Source organism: Struthio camelus, chromosome 25, assembly GCF_040807025.1.
Source record: "Struthio camelus isolate bStrCam1 chromosome 25, bStrCam1.hap1, whole genome shotgun sequence".
Classification (NCBI taxonomy): domain Eukaryota; kingdom Metazoa; phylum Chordata; class Aves; order Struthioniformes; family Struthionidae; genus Struthio; species Struthio camelus.
Window position 1 is genome coordinate 2,762,281 of NC_090966.1, and position 13,676 is coordinate 2,775,956.

At 58.4% G+C, this 13,676-nt stretch overlaps 2 protein-coding genes across 3 annotated transcripts; one reads left to right on the forward strand and one right to left on the reverse strand.

Annotated features, from left to right (window-relative positions):
• Window positions 1-377: 377 nt before the first annotated feature.
• Window positions 378-8,744, reverse strand: FTSJ3 (FtsJ RNA 2'-O-methyltransferase 3). 2 transcript variants are annotated; one of them, XM_068918775.1, is made up of 22 exons: window positions 8,617-8,744; window positions 7,931-8,057; window positions 7,739-7,844; window positions 6,977-7,023; window positions 6,682-6,761; window positions 6,337-6,436; window positions 5,970-6,164; window positions 5,759-5,874; window positions 4,835-4,939; window positions 4,550-4,650; window positions 4,389-4,469; window positions 4,158-4,301; window positions 3,668-3,803; window positions 3,354-3,559; window positions 3,124-3,229; window positions 2,930-3,023; window positions 2,574-2,718; window positions 2,374-2,450; window positions 2,093-2,195; window positions 1,764-1,947; window positions 1,569-1,663; window positions 378-1,180 (listed from the first exon to the last, which is right to left on the reverse strand). In XM_068918775.1, exons 2-22 carry the CDS (start codon window positions 7,995-7,997, stop codon window positions 991-993), a joined length of 2,478 nt encoding a protein of 825 aa, XP_068774876.1. In that variant the 5' UTR covers window positions 7,998-8,057; window positions 8,617-8,744; the 3' UTR covers window positions 378-990. The 2 variants fall into 2 exon arrangements, with proteins under 2 accessions (XP_068774876.1, XP_068774875.1); XM_068918774.1 differs by lacking the exon at window positions 8,617-8,744 and adding an exon at window positions 8,290-8,436.
• On the forward strand, window positions 8,689-13,659 carry PSMC5 (proteasome 26S subunit, ATPase 5). The gene is made up of 12 exons (XM_068918779.1): window positions 8,689-8,895; window positions 9,275-9,346; window positions 9,842-9,911; window positions 10,331-10,428; window positions 10,798-10,854; window positions 11,012-11,242; window positions 11,896-12,022; window positions 12,214-12,404; window positions 12,527-12,625; window positions 12,791-12,901; window positions 13,049-13,135; window positions 13,548-13,659. The coding sequence occupies exons 1-12, from the start codon at window positions 8,698-8,700 to the stop codon at window positions 13,599-13,601; spliced, it is 1,395 nt and encodes a 464-aa protein (XP_068774880.1). The 5' UTR covers window positions 8,689-8,697; the 3' UTR covers window positions 13,602-13,659.
• Window positions 13,660-13,676: the final 17 nt, after the last annotated feature.

Sequence of the window (13,676 nt, forward strand, 5' to 3'; positions counted from 1 at the left end):
GGGGGCAGGAAGAGTGGCAGGGGTGTTCCCTGCAGCCGGCAGGGGGGCTGGGGTACCTGATGTGGGCTATGTTTCCTGGGGGAAGGAGGGCAGAATTCACTTGTGGGAGCTTGTGGGCTCCTGGGGTCAGCTCGCTGCAGGGCAGGTTGGTCTCTGCCCAGCTTCTTTGCTCGTGATAAAATGACGTGGACTGAGGCAGTTTGGCTCCCTGAAGCATTAATAGAGAGGCACAGGACTGTCCCAGACACCCATAGGTCCTTCCTGTGCCTGCCAAATGGCACATGATTTGGAAAGGGATGTGGCAGCTTCGGAGTAGCCCCTCAGAAGCCGATGACAGCGCAGGCTCCTCACCTTGCCAAGACACAGGACACATCCTGGAGCATCCTCAGACCAAATTTTAATTCTGTTGCAAATGAAGACCAGTTCTGTGCAAAGTAGACTGCGGGAACTGACACCTGTCTGCCTCAGAGCTCAGCACCAACAGCCCTACACAGTCCTGGGTGTATGGAGTGGCTCTGGGGACCTGCCTGTCACCAGGACTTGGGTGATAAATACAGCCCCAGGAGCTAACTGCTCAGAGCCAAGACCCCTCCTGGGACAGCGAGGGCTGGCGTGGGCGCTCACTCCATCTCTGCAGCCCAAGAGTCTTCCAGCAATGTGGCCAAGCTGGGGAGGTAGCACGACTGTGGGGGACCAGGAGATGCTGCCATCCAGCAAGCACCTGAAGGGGGCTGATGCCACAGAACTGAGGCCAAATTAACCTACCCTGTCTGTCAGCACTACCGAGGACAGGAGGCAACGTCAAGTCAAGGCACTGAGGAACAGGAGCGTGTTGCTAGCTCACTGCCCCATCCCCAGAGAGAACAGCAGGGTGAGACAGGCTGCTTCAGGGGCTGTGGTTGGATCAGTGTCCGGTGGAGGGAGGGCAGGAGCCAGCCCTGCCCAGTACCCCTAGCCAAGTCCCGTGCCAGGGACAGAGTCTGTCCCACATCACTTACGGCGCTTTTTCTTCTGGTCTTTGCGTTTCTGAGCCCTCACATCCTTCTTCAAGCGGCTGTCGACAACCTTGAACTGGCCCTTGACCCCAGGAGGCCGGCGCACCCGGGGTCCTACGCCCTTCTTGGCCACCAAGTATGTGACCTGCCGTTTCTCCTTGCCCAGCCCAGCCTTCTTGTAAATGCTGCAGGAAGAGGGGGACAAGTGAGAGCCAAAACCCCAGCCCAGCCAGGAGCCGAGACACAGCAGGATCGTTCCAGGAGCTTGGCATCAGCATACATCCAAAGGCCAGTGGTGGGCCACAGGCTCTGCAGGGCAGCTGTACCCCAGGATGGGGCTCCCCAGGACAAGTACCCAGTTGCTCCCCTCCCAGCTTTCACTTACTCTCCTGCTCTGTTGTCCTGCTCCCTCCATCTTCCCAATCTTCAGCCTACCCCTAGATCTAGCCCAGCTCTCCCTGGCCCTGCTGGGTTATACCTAGGAGCTGCCCCCACACTGTGGCCCCAGGCACAGGGCCTTGCCATCCAGCCCAGAACAACCTAAAGCATCCGGATCCCAGCTTCACCACTCACCGTCGCAGCTGGGCCACCTTCTCTCGCTCTGAGATATCCACCGTGCTCACCACGGCCTCTGCTTTTTTCTTCATTTGCTCCATCTTCTTCAACATCTGCAGGGAAAGCAAAGGTCAGAGGCAAAGGAAATTGTGGGGGCAGCACGCTCGGGATGCGGAGGATGGAATGCCTGTCCAGGACCACAGCCCCACTCACCCTCCGCTTCTTGCGGGCCTTGGCCTCTGCCACCTTCTTGATGGGACGGGCATTGATTTGGCGCCAGCGCTGCCGATACTCCTCTACTGTCTGCCGGTCTAGGGGTATCTGTTTGCGTCGGTGCTGCTTCTCCTCCTCTGTGAACCACTCAGGCAGTTCCCCCTCATCCTCATTGAAGGAATATCTGGGGGACAAAGGGACAGGCTGTGAATGGGGCATAGGGTCCCCGCCAGCTCCCTGTCCCATACCAATACATCTGCCACCCCCACTGCCTGTCCTGTCAGGGGACCGCGTGCGATTCCCCCTCTAGCACCCACAGTTGCAAGTACCTGTTGAAGGAGTCATCGATCAAATCCCGCCTGGCCTTTTTAGAGGTGGCGATGACTGAGCCGAGCGCCAGGCCCTCTGCGTCCAGGACGCGAGCTCTCCTCACTGCAGCACAGAGATGGATTAAAGCTTAGCCTGCCTGCAAGCAGCCTCAGATCGAGAGGCTCAGCAGTCGCTCTCCTTCCCAGCCCAGATACACAAGGCTTACTCCTGCTTCCTGTCCCCAAAGAGCGACTCATGGTGTTATCTGGTACACATGGGCCCAGACTTCGGCCCCACCCACCTGGGTCCTCAATGGGCACCACCTCGAAGCCACCTGAGTCAGCTCGGGCTCGCTTCTTCCCCACTGGTGTTGGCGGCCTGCGGGGAGAAGAGGAGAGCTGTCAGAACAGGGGTAGGGGCAGGTTGGGATCCCTGCGTCCCCCCTCTCCAGGGCTGTGGAACAGGACAGAGCATCCAGACTGCCCCTTTCCCATCCCTCACCTCTCCTCATCACTGCTGCTGTCATCGTCACTGCTCTCCTCACCCTGTGCTTCACCAGCGTCCAGTCTCGTGTCCACTGCGGTCTCGGGCTTGGTCACAGCTCCCTCCTGGGGAACCTTCTTCTGCCCTTTCCCATTCACCTTGTCTACAAAACAGGAGCCAGTGGGGGAGGGAAGGTGGAGGCGGACCCCACTCCAGAACTTAACCCCTTCCTCCAGAGACACAGCTTGTTAATGCTACACTAATGCAGGATCATTAACTGTACAATGTTACAGGCTGGAAAGGACCGCGGGAAATCTCCAGCTACACACCAGCTCCCCACAGAGGTTCCCAAGCAACGCAGCCCCCTCACTGACCTGTCCGAGACTTCCGCTGTCTCTCAGCCAGCATCTGTGACTGCCCCAGTTCCAGGTCCTCATCTGCATTGTCCTCGATGCCAGCAAAAGCATCCTGTGAATGGGGAACAGCATGTCTGCGGATGTAGGGCAGAGTTGGGGAGGAGATGTTGAGGCCAAGGCTGCACCATCGGTTCTGGGTCACTGGGACTCACCTTCCCAAACCACAAACTAGTCTGCCGTTCCTCCAGCACTGACTTCTCCTCCAGGGGCACCAGCAGGGGATTTTCCTCTTCCTCCTCTTTCTCCTCGAAGGTCACCCTGTGATAGACAGCAGCAGGATCAGTGCCCACAGCCAGGACAGAGTGTGCCCTCCCCTTCCCCCAGTCCCCAGAGCTGCTCCAAAGGGAACCCCTACCCCAGGACAGCGTCACACAGCTCTCACCTCTTTGCACCCTGTTCTCGCCTTTCCTTCTCCAGCTGGCGCTGATGTGCCTCTATCTCAACCAGCTCCTCTGGGTCCAGATCGCTGGCCAGGGATACATCATCTGCTTCGTCCCGATCTGAGAGACAAATATCATCGTCCCCAGGCCCCATCTCCAGGAGGGCGTCTGCTGATGCCATGTCCCCCCGGGCCACCTCATTCAGCAGCTGCGATATGAATGAAACAGTAGTCATGAGCAAAAGTCTATCTCCTACCTACCTGCCAACATCCCAGTTCCACCAGTGGCCCTAGGAACCTTCCCATTGTCCACATACCTGGGTCCTGTGGATAGTCTGGAGGGAGAACATGCTAGTGTCGCTCTCGTCGGCAATGGAGACACCGGGGAGGTCCATCTTCAACTCCACGCGCTCACGCTGCTTCCGCTGCTCCTTCAGGATCTTCTTCTTCTTCCTGGAGGAGATGAAGAAATGAGGCCACGCTGCCCGCCACGTCTCAGTGTCTCATTCCACCGCCACGTTGCTGCCAGACATCTCATCTCCCAGAACCAAAAAAAGGCCCGAGAGCACTACCATCCCACTGTGAGGGGTCCCCAACCTTGGGGCAAAGAGAGCCCACAATAGCTGGGAACAGCTGCTTCACCTGCTTGGAGGAGTAGATGGTCCCGACCCGAGATGCAGAGCCACCACCCCCTCTCTATAGGGGACAGGCCCTGACATTACTGCCCCATCCCCACACCCGGAGCCCTGCTACGCTATGCTGGCACGATGTTCCCCCAGCTCTCTTTCATGTCCGAGCAGTTTTCACCTCTTTAACTCTGCCAGCTCCTTGGCCTTCATCTCTGCCAATGCCAGCTCTACCTCCTCCTCTTCCGCCACCTCATCAGCCGTGGCTCTTGGGGACATCTTCTTTTCCTCCTCCTGGCCTTCCTCTTCTTCGCCGGAGCTCAGGCTACCAAAAAGAAGCAGAGCGTGTCTCTTCTGGTGGCAGCCCCAACCAACCACAGTGGTGCCTTGGGGCAGCCCTGGTTTCTCCTACCTGATATCCAGCTCCTTCGCCTGCTCTTTCAGCTTTTTGGCGAGGAAACGTCGCAGCTTTGTCCTCCAGTTCAGCAGAGCCCTGTGCGGGGAGGCAGCCAGTTAGAGACACCTGCCCAGGCCCAGCGTGACGCCCTTGCCCAGTCCCAGTCTCCACAGTACCTGAGCTCCTTGCGTCCCAGCACGCGGATGTCCTTGCAGCACTGACGCAGCTCCTCCGTGGTGGCACTGTGATTCTCCAGCTCACCATCCCCTAGCGTGATCTGGACGCAGCAGAGAAAAAGGGCTGCCACTCCCAAGCCACAGCCCCTGCCCTGCCTCCCTTTCCTCTGCACTAGCAGGGCTGGGAGCTACTGCTGGGGCAGCCAGCTGCCTTCTTTCGCTGCTCCGTGCTCCTGACGACCAGGCTCTGTGGCCACCAAGGTTTCTCTGGCCTCAGACACTCACCTCATTGGCCTTGGAGAGAAAGTCCACGGGGTTGGGAGCCTTGAGGAAGTCCATCAGGGTGAAGCGACGGTACAGAGTCGTGTCACCATCTGCATAACCTTCTGCCTACAGAAGAAGGGAGCCTTATGAGCCAGGCAGCTTCAACCATCCCCAAAAGTCAAATAATTTGCATCTACCTGCAGCATCCACCTAAACGTGCCCAAGTGACACAGGGACAAGGACAGGTTATGAGCCCTTACCACCTGCTGAGTAACAGGCCCAGCTCTAGGATGTCTCCTCCAGCCTCGACCTAACCTCAGGTGCAGAAAGGAGTTGGTGAGAGAGGCTTGTGAAGCTCCACTCCCAGTTGAAGTTGCCTGACACAACCACTGGTGTCCTGTGCCCCAAAGACATCTCACGGAGACATAAGCCCCATAGCCAACTACTGCACGGAATATGTAATACTGATCTATTCCCACCCAGGCTCATGGCTTGTTCACAGCTCCCCCACCTTCAACAGCAGTGAACCTCTCCATCATCCCTTCCAACCCCTGGTATCCTGGGATCTCTCGTTTTCCTAGACAGCTCTCCTGATTAAACATTTTTAATATTTAATGTTTGGCTCTGCTGCGCAGCAAAGCAAGTCGGCCAGATGCCCAACACCCTCTTCTCTCCTGCAGCTTTTCAGCTGCTCATGAGCTCCCAGAAGCCATCTCCTCCTTCTCCTCACAGACTTTGTCTAACTGCTGTCCCCCCAGGAGTTTTCCCTGCCAATCTGTCCCGTGAGGGAGCTGAACCCAGAAAGGCAGGTGGTTCCTCAAGACAAGTAGAGTAGGGAAAAGGGCTCCACAGAGCCAGACCCTCCCTCAGGCTATGGCTGTTCCCTTGAGTCCGTTCTTTGCTGAGGGACACTTAGTCTACCCCAGGAACGCACCATCCTCATACCTTTGGTTTCTTCTTGCTCAGCAGCTCACTCACGGACTTGGTCTGAACCTCCACCTCCTTGAAGGCATATTTCGGGTCAAAGAACTTGCTGTCAATTTTATCTGGAGCCTGATAACCTGTGATGTGGGAATTGGAGAGTTCAGCAGGTTTCTCCCTGCCCTATCCCAGTGCACCAAGCTGCCAACAGCTGCAAGTATCCTCAGCTGCTCACCCTGGCACACCACGAAGATCTCAGCGGACTCATTGCGGGAGGCTTGGGGCTTGGTGGCTTGGACCTTGCGGAAGAACTGCTGGAAGATCCAGAGGAGAGGCTGGTAGTCCCGGGAGCGAAAAACCTTGGTGATGAACCAGCCGCCTTTGCAGAGAAATTCGCAGGCGAGTTTCAGGGCCATAAGAGTCAGGTTGGCTGAAGAGGGAGAAAGCAGCAGTCAACAGAGTTGTCAACTCCCCATCACCTAGCTCCTTGCTCCGCAACATGTGCCACCATCCACTGTGCCCTGCTGGGGCATGAGACGCACCCGCCCTTGCAACCCCTGGCAACTGCCCTAGGCCACACAGCAGCCCCGCGAGGGCCCTACCTTGGGAGTAAGCGTCGTGCACCCAGCTGGCCCCCACGTTGGGTGCTCCATCATTCAGCACCACGTCCACCTTCCATGTCTGCAGCTCCTTGCGCAGGGCCTGAGGGTCAGAAGTGCATGTTAGTCCTGCTAATCCCTGTCATTCTGCACAAGCCAGCAGGTAGCATCTCCAGTCCCCAAAAGCCCACGTTTCCACCTGCCTGCCAACCCAGACAGTCCGTTCAGCTGCCTGCCCCAGTCCTACCCCCAAAATGAGCCCTGACTAAGCAGCTAGGGTGACCTCCAGCCCAGACAGACCTGCTGAGTCCCAGATCAAGAGATGACACTTAGCAGGGTGGTTTTTACCTGGCGACACTTCTCAGTGGTGATGTCCTCCTGCAGCGTCACCACGTTGGGAATGGGTTTGATAGGGACCAAGTCCACCCCTGGTATAAGGAAGAGATGTCAACGTCGAAATTTTCCCCCCAACCTGGGTTCCAGCCTGGCTTCCCAGCTCACCCCTTCCGTGTACCAGGGCCCCCAAAGCACCCCATCCCTCAAGTCAGATCCAGGGACTGCGGAGGTGGTCCCTGCCCCAAGTCTCCCCTACGACATCCTTGACCACCCCTGCTCCAGCTCAGTGCAGGGTCCCACAACTCACCAATGATCAAGCTGGAAACAGGCATGAATTTGGAAGCCACCTGTAACCTGCAGAGAGCAGAGAGGGTAAAAGCTACGGCAGGATCCCATGAGAACCACCAACCTTGAATCATGCTGCCTAAGGCTTGGGATCTGCCTTGGGATCTGCGACAGGGAACAAGACGAACTGCCTAGGCAGGAAGTATAAAAGCCAGTTCGCTACAAGGTCCCAGCTATCCAAATCACCAGACTCCTACCTTCTTTGTGAAAGCCTTTTTCACAGGCACCCTTGAGTCAGGAATAGGTTAGCTATCCAGATAGAATAACTTGGATAGCCCCCATCTTGCCATGCGGGGGAGCCACAAAGGCTTAGGGCTACTCAACTAACAGCACACACAAATAAAATGATCACTAAAGAGTACTTCAGTCTGCACTACTTAAACACAGCCCAGACACTGAGCCTCCTGCAAGTAGATGCCTGTTGGCTTATGGCTCAGAGCCCGTGGCAGTAGGGGGCATTTCAGCGGCTTCAACAAGAAGTAATCATGTTTCTCATCAATTCCCCCAAAGCAACAAGGTATCTGGGGCAGGTGGAGCACGTATAACTCCAGCTGCAGCTTGTGCAGACCAGCTTTCAAACCGGAGCCAAACGAGCGTGTTCCTCTGGGCTCTGGCTAGTCTGGCTCACCCATGCACCTCCAGGAGGGAGGCCCATGGGGTAGCCAGGCCTGGTGTGGGGCAGCTGGAGATGTTGGGCCATGGCTCCGGGCCTGGCGACACTCACCACCCACCAGGGGCTGCACATAGGTCCAGCAGTGCCCGGGCCTTTTGCAAGAATTGGAACTTCCTATTGAGCTGGAGAAGTTTGAAGGAGGAGCGGGAGCGAAAGCCTGCAGAAAGAAGAGTGAGGGGTTACAGATTACTGGGAGTTATGGGTTTGCTCCTCTCCTCCCGACAGCGCGCAGGCTCCACTTACCCGTCTCCTTGGCCAGGTGGTAGAACTTGTCCCGCCGACTCTTGCCTACTTTGCTCTTCTTGCCCATGGTGGCGTCAGGCCGGGACCCCGGTGGGGCTGGGAGCTACGGTCACCTCTGCGCACGGACCTGCGGGGAGGCTAACGGGCTGAGCTCGGGGCGGCAGGGCCAGGAGGACCGACCCGGTGTCCCCCCACGGCCCCTGGCGCCCGCTGGCCCTGGGGTGCCCACACCTACCCCGGCCCGATGTCCGCCAACCCGGTGCCCCCCTCCCCTCCCAAGGGCCTACCCCGGCCCTGGAGCCCCTCAGCGCCTTCTCCGGCCCCGCTGCCCGCCCGGCTCCCCGGCCCCGCCGACCTACCGCGGCCTCGGGGTCTCCTCCCCGTCCTGGTGCCCCCCCGGCCTGCTCCGGTGCCCCCTTCCGCCGCCCAGTCCCCACACCGCCGCGCTCCCGCGTGCGCGCCCCACCGCCTCGGGCTGCCACTAGCGAGTGACTTCCGCTTCCGGTCGCCCTTCGCCACCATCTTGGGAATGTTGTCTCAGCACCAAGTCCCCGCTGCGAGCGGCAAGACAGGACGCCGCACGCAGGGAAAGGGGGAGGGAGAACAGACCTTCTAGGAGGCGCGTTTTCAGCCTACTCACCACCCTCTAGTGTTTCGTGACACAGAGGAATAACGTTTGACCTTACCAAGATGGCGACAAAAGCAGCGTGCTTGCGGGGCCATTTCTGCGCACGCGCATTCTCCACGCCGCCAGCACTCGAGTGCGCATGCGCTCTCACATCCTTCGGGATTGGAGCAATCTGTTTGTTACTGTGTTGTTGGGGGAGGGAGGAAGTGACGCCAGCACGCTCCTCGCGCGGGGGGGGGCCAGCGGAAGGGACGCCGCAGCCATCTTTAGTGCAGGCAGCGGTGGTGCCGGTGTCCCGATGCCGGCGGAGAAGATGGCGGTGGACGGGCCCGAGCAGGTGAGGCTGGAGCCGGGCCGAGTCGGGGGCTGTTGGCGGCCGGGGGTGCCCGGGCCACGCTGCTTTGCCATGCTGAGAACGGGCGGGGGCCTGGCGGTCGCTGTGACTCGGCGGAACTCGTCTCAGCCTTGGCGCGGAGGCAGACCGGGGCCTGGGGCAGCGAAGGGCATGAGGGGAAGCGAGGGATCCACGGATCCCTGGGCGAACGGGGACTCTGGGGGCTGGCGTTGGGGACAGGTCCGGGGAGGTGCGCGGGGGAGCCCGGACTCCGAGGGCTGCTGGGGGCTGACCCGGAGGTAGAGGTGGATTGCGGGGCCCTGGGGGAAACGGGAGGCCTGCGGGGCCGGACCCCGTCTCACTGAGTCCCGTTCTCTCACAGATGGAGATGGATGATGGGAAGGGTGGCACGGGACTCCGACAGTACTACCTGTCCAAGATCGAGGAGCTGCAGGTGAGCCATCCCCAGCTGTGCAGCCACCCGGCCTGCTCTGGGCAGGTGTCTCTGTGGTTCCAGCCAAGGGTGCCTATCTCTGTCTCCAGGCCTACCCTCAGGCTAAGAACATCTGCAGTGCTTTGTAGGCCTTTTTTTGCTGCCGGTGCCCTGTCCTGGGGTGCAAGGAGGAGGCACTTGTGAGGACGGTGTCTACAGGCAGGGCCATCAGTCCAGCCTTTGGGCGATGCGGGCATCCACGATGTGTTTCTGTCCTACCCAGTGTCATCGCTGCTTTGTGTGTATGAGATATTGCCTAATCCTTGGTAATGGAACCTGGCTGGTCACGTCCTGTTTGGAAAGGCTGTGCTGTCCTAGGTGCTTGTCCCAGGATGAAAGCTGCTCCTGCCTGTTCTGCTGCAGCTCAGCTAGTGCCTGTTGCACGCACTTGGTGTGCAGTTAGTTTGAATGTTGTATGGGATTCTGAAGTCTTAGCTAAGCTTTCTTTTTACCTAGCTCATCGTCAATGAGAAGAGCCAGAACCTGCGGCGTTTGCAAGCTCAAAGAAACGAGTTGAATGCCAAAGGTACAGCTCTTTTCATTTTTCTCATCCTGATCTCCTGCAGTGATGTGGCCACTCCTAGTTGCTGGGCTGATGACTTGGGACCCAGCTATGGGCCAGCATGGCTAGTGCTGTTGTTGGGAAGATCCAGCTCCTGCCAGGCAGGAACATGTGCTCTGAGTTTCATAAATCCTCTAGATGTTTTGTTTTTGAGGGTTTTTTTTTTCTTTGCTGTTGTAGTTAAGGGAAGGTGGGTACCCTTGGTTCCAGCTGAGTCCCTTTCCTGAGCAGGACTCTGCACTGATCCCCAAGATGTCCCCGAAGGGCTGCGTGGGGTGTGTGTGCCACCTCCATTGGGGGCCGGGTGTCCTCTCACTGCACTGGGAGCTGATGCCTGTAGCTGGGCAGAACGGCGCTGCTGATGTCTCCCTCCCTCTTCACAGTGCGCCTGCTGCGAGAGGAGCTGCAGTTGCTGCAGGAGCAGGGCTCCTACGTGGGGGAGGTGGTGAGAGCCATGGACAAGAAGAAAGTGCTCGTCAAGGTACAGAGCTGGGGTGAGCGGGTTGGAGAAGGACAGAGTCTTTCCTCATCCTTGCACAAGGAGAGGGTTGGAGGGCAGATGTGATAGCACAAGTTCTGGGAGGGATGTGACAAGGAAGAAATGTGAAGCGAGAGCTGTATCTAGAGGAGCACCTTGTAGCACCTCTCGTGAGCCCCAACCTTCCCCAAGCAGGTGGGAAGCACCTGGCTCAGGGGTTACTGGGGGCAGGTGGAGCTGCAAGGTTTGTGTTGGTGGCTGAGCTGCCTGGCTCCTCCTTCCCCCTCTGAGAAGCCAGTATGGGTACTGGACACACGACTGGGGACGTTTCAGGTAGAGAAATAACTCATGGTGGCAACTGCCATGTTTCAGGTGCACCCGGAAGGGAAGTTTGTGGTGGATGTCGACAAGAACATTGACATTAATGATGTGAGTGTGGGGATGTCCTGGGGGCCGTGGGTGGGAGGGGAAGGAGATTGCTCCCCTTGGGGTGGCCTCGTGCTGCCTGCTGCATTCCTCAGCCTGGGGTGGCTCAGAAGGGCTGTATCAGGGCCAGGTGCTAAGTTCCCCTCTGATCTTGGCGTAGGTGACCCCAAACTGCCGCGTGGCCCTGCGCAATGACAGCTACACACTGCACAAGATCCTGCCCAACAAAGTGGACCCTCTTGTGTCCCTGATGATGGTGGAAAAGGTCCCGGATTCCACTTACGAGATGATCGGAGGTTTGGACAAGCAGATAAAGGAGATCAAGGAAGTAATCGAGCTGCCAGTCAAACACCCAGAGCTCTTTGAGGCCCTGGGGATTGCCCAGCCTAAGGCAAGTGCTGTCCACCTGGGCCTGGTGTGATTAGGGGCTGCTGGTGACCACAAGGGGATGAGCACCCTGGGGTGCTGCTGTGGCTGCTGCTGCAGTGGCACTGCAATGCTGCGATCCTGCCCCTCGCTGCCCAGGGTTGCTGTGCATCACCTGCTCCTTTTTGTTGAGGTTGTTTGGGCTAGTGGGAAGGAGAGGTAGCTCTGGGGTCTCGTAGCTTCTCGGGTGCTGCGTTCCACTTTGTGAAGGAGAGAAGGGATGTGGGACAGTAAGTGCTGCTGCCCTGGTGAGGATATTTGCTCTCCCTGTCTGTGGCTCTACCTTGGGGGCAGAGGAGAGGGGGCTTTCCTGTCCCAGGATCACCTTCAGAGGCCCCTGGACTGGAGCTTTCCCCCAGCTTGCATGCATGGTGGCAGGGAGCTCTGCCCAAATGCAAAGGGCCTGGTGGCACTAGCTGCTAGAAAGATTTTTCCCTTGTCCCCCCACCCTAGCTGTGTCACTTCCCCAGGGGCAAACAGGGCCTGTGAGCATGTGGGAATGAAAGCTGTGGCAGTGCCTGGGCTGCCCTGGGGTGTCCCTGCCCGTGCAGGTACTGACGGAGGGTTGCTGAGGCCCTGCCTGGCAGCAGTGCTAAGGCAACCGCGTGACCGTTGCAGGGTGTGCTGCTCTATGGACCCCCTGGTACAGGCAAGACTCTGCTGGCCAGGGCTGTGGCCCACCACACTGACTGCACCTTCATCCGTGTCTCAGGCTCCGAGCTGGTGCAGAAGTTCATTGGCGAAGGTAAAAGCATGCAGGGGGAGGCTGCTGTGTGCATCAACATCAGTCTGAGCCCTGGAAAGGGTGCCAATGTGGTGCTGTGTGGCCTCGAGGGGCTGAGTGCCTCTTGTGTGGTGTCCTGGGTTGCTCAGAGACACCATGGGTGCACCAGGCTCTGTGCAGTGCCAGGTCTTGACCCTCTCTGCTCTCTACAGGTGCTCGCATGGTGCGGGAGCTCTTTGTGATGGCCCGGGAACATGCCCCATCCATCATCTTCATGGATGAGATTGACTCAATTGGCTCCTCCCGCTTGGAAGGTGGCTCTGGCGGGGACAGTGAGGTGCAGCGTACTATGTTGGAGCTTCTCAATCAGCTTGATGGCTTTGAGGCCACAAAAAATATCAAGGTGTGAGGGCTGCTGTCCCTGGTGGGGCCCTGAGCCGCCTGGGGAAAGGGGCAGTGTTGTGCTGGTCTCATGGTAGCAGTGGGGGGCCCAGAGTGGTGACAGTGGCTGCTCTCCTGGTACAGGTGATCATGGCCACAAATCGGATTGACATCTTGGACTCGGCTCTGCTGCGCCCTGGCCGCATCGACAGGAAGATCGAGTTCCCCCCTCCCAATGAAGAGGTAGGTGGGGTGTCCCATGGCAGGTCCCATGTCTCTGTGGTCCTGGCCCTCTCCCTGCGGGGAGAGCAGGGTCCCCAGCTCTGTCTGGGAGCAGTTCCTCCTGTGCTTATTTGGGGGGGGAGGGGGGGGGCTCCAACCCTTGCCTCACTGCTGCTGTCCTTACAGGCCCGTTTGGACATCCTCAAGATCCACTCCCGGAAAATGAACCTGACACGAGGCATCAACTTGCGAAAGATTGCGGAGCTGATGCCAGGAGCATCAGGTGCAGAGGTGAAGGTGAGCCCAGAGTCTGAGAGATGAGCAGCAGTGGGGTGGCTGGGTCGGGGCCTGGCAGCCAGTCTGTGTCCTCTTGGCCCTTGCTGGGGGTGCAGGGTCTAGAGCTGATGAAGAAGAGCAAAGGGTGACATCTCTGTTCCCTCGCAGGGGGTGTGCACAGAAGCTGGCATGTATGCACTGAGGGAGAGGCGGGTGCATGTGACACAAGAAGATTTTGAAATGGCTGTTGCCAAGGTAAGTGCCATGGCAGGGAGGTGAGGGGAGCTGCTGGGTGGTTTCTCTAGGGGCAAGGAGCTGCCAGCAGGGCACAAACTGTTCTGCGGCAGCATCTGCTCAGCTTGCTTTGCCCTCCACCCACCTCCAGAGAACCAATAGCAGTCTGAAGGGTGCTCCTGGGCACTGGAATGCCACTGTCTACATAGCTAAGAGCATGAGCAGCCTCAAAAGAGGCTGGGCAAGGTGGAGACCTCTCCCCTGGGTTGTGGTGCACAGCCACAGAACAGGAGCATAGCTGGAGCTGGGTGCTGTAGTGCTGGCCTTCTGTAAGGCTGCAGCTCCTGGGATTAGTGGCACCCATGAGGTGGGTGTTGGGTCAGGGACAGATTGGGCCTTTGTGCTGGGAGCCAACCTTTTCCTCCCTGCCCAGGTGATGCAGAAGGACAGTGAGAAGAACATGTCCATCAAGAAGCTGTGGAAGTAATGGTGAGGTTAGGGCTGCTCCTTGTTTCATGTTGTCTAATAAAGTGCTGCTGTGGCCAGGCCTGTTGTGCTGATG

What these genes read in the sequence shown, in the direction of transcription:
- FTSJ3 (XM_068918775.1), bottom strand. Translation starts at nt 7,997, where the DNA reads ATGGGCAAGAAGAGCAAAGTAGGCAAGAGTCGGCGGGACAAGTTCTAC. An exon ending in GATCTTCGTGGTGTGCCAGG is followed by an intron (nt 5,875 to 5,969) that starts GTGAGCAGCTGA and finishes CCCACATCACAG; the next exon opens with GTTATCAGGCTCCAGATAAA. An exon ending in CTAGTTTGTGGTTTGGGAAG is followed by an intron (nt 3,024 to 3,123) that starts GTGAGTCCCAGT and finishes CCCCATTCACAG; the next exon opens with GATGCTTTTGCTGGCATCGA.
- PSMC5 (XM_068918779.1), top strand. Translation starts at nt 8,698, where the DNA reads ATGCGCTCTCACATCCTTCGGGATTGGAGCAATCTGTTTGTTACTGTG. An exon ending in CCAAGATCGAGGAGCTGCAG is followed by an intron (nt 9,347 to 9,841) that starts GTGAGCCATCCC and finishes CTTTTTACCTAG; the next exon opens with CTCATCGTCAATGAGAAGAG. An exon ending in AGGCCACAAAAAATATCAAG is followed by an intron (nt 12,405 to 12,526) that starts GTGTGAGGGCTG and finishes CTCCTGGTACAG; the next exon opens with GTGATCATGGCCACAAATCG.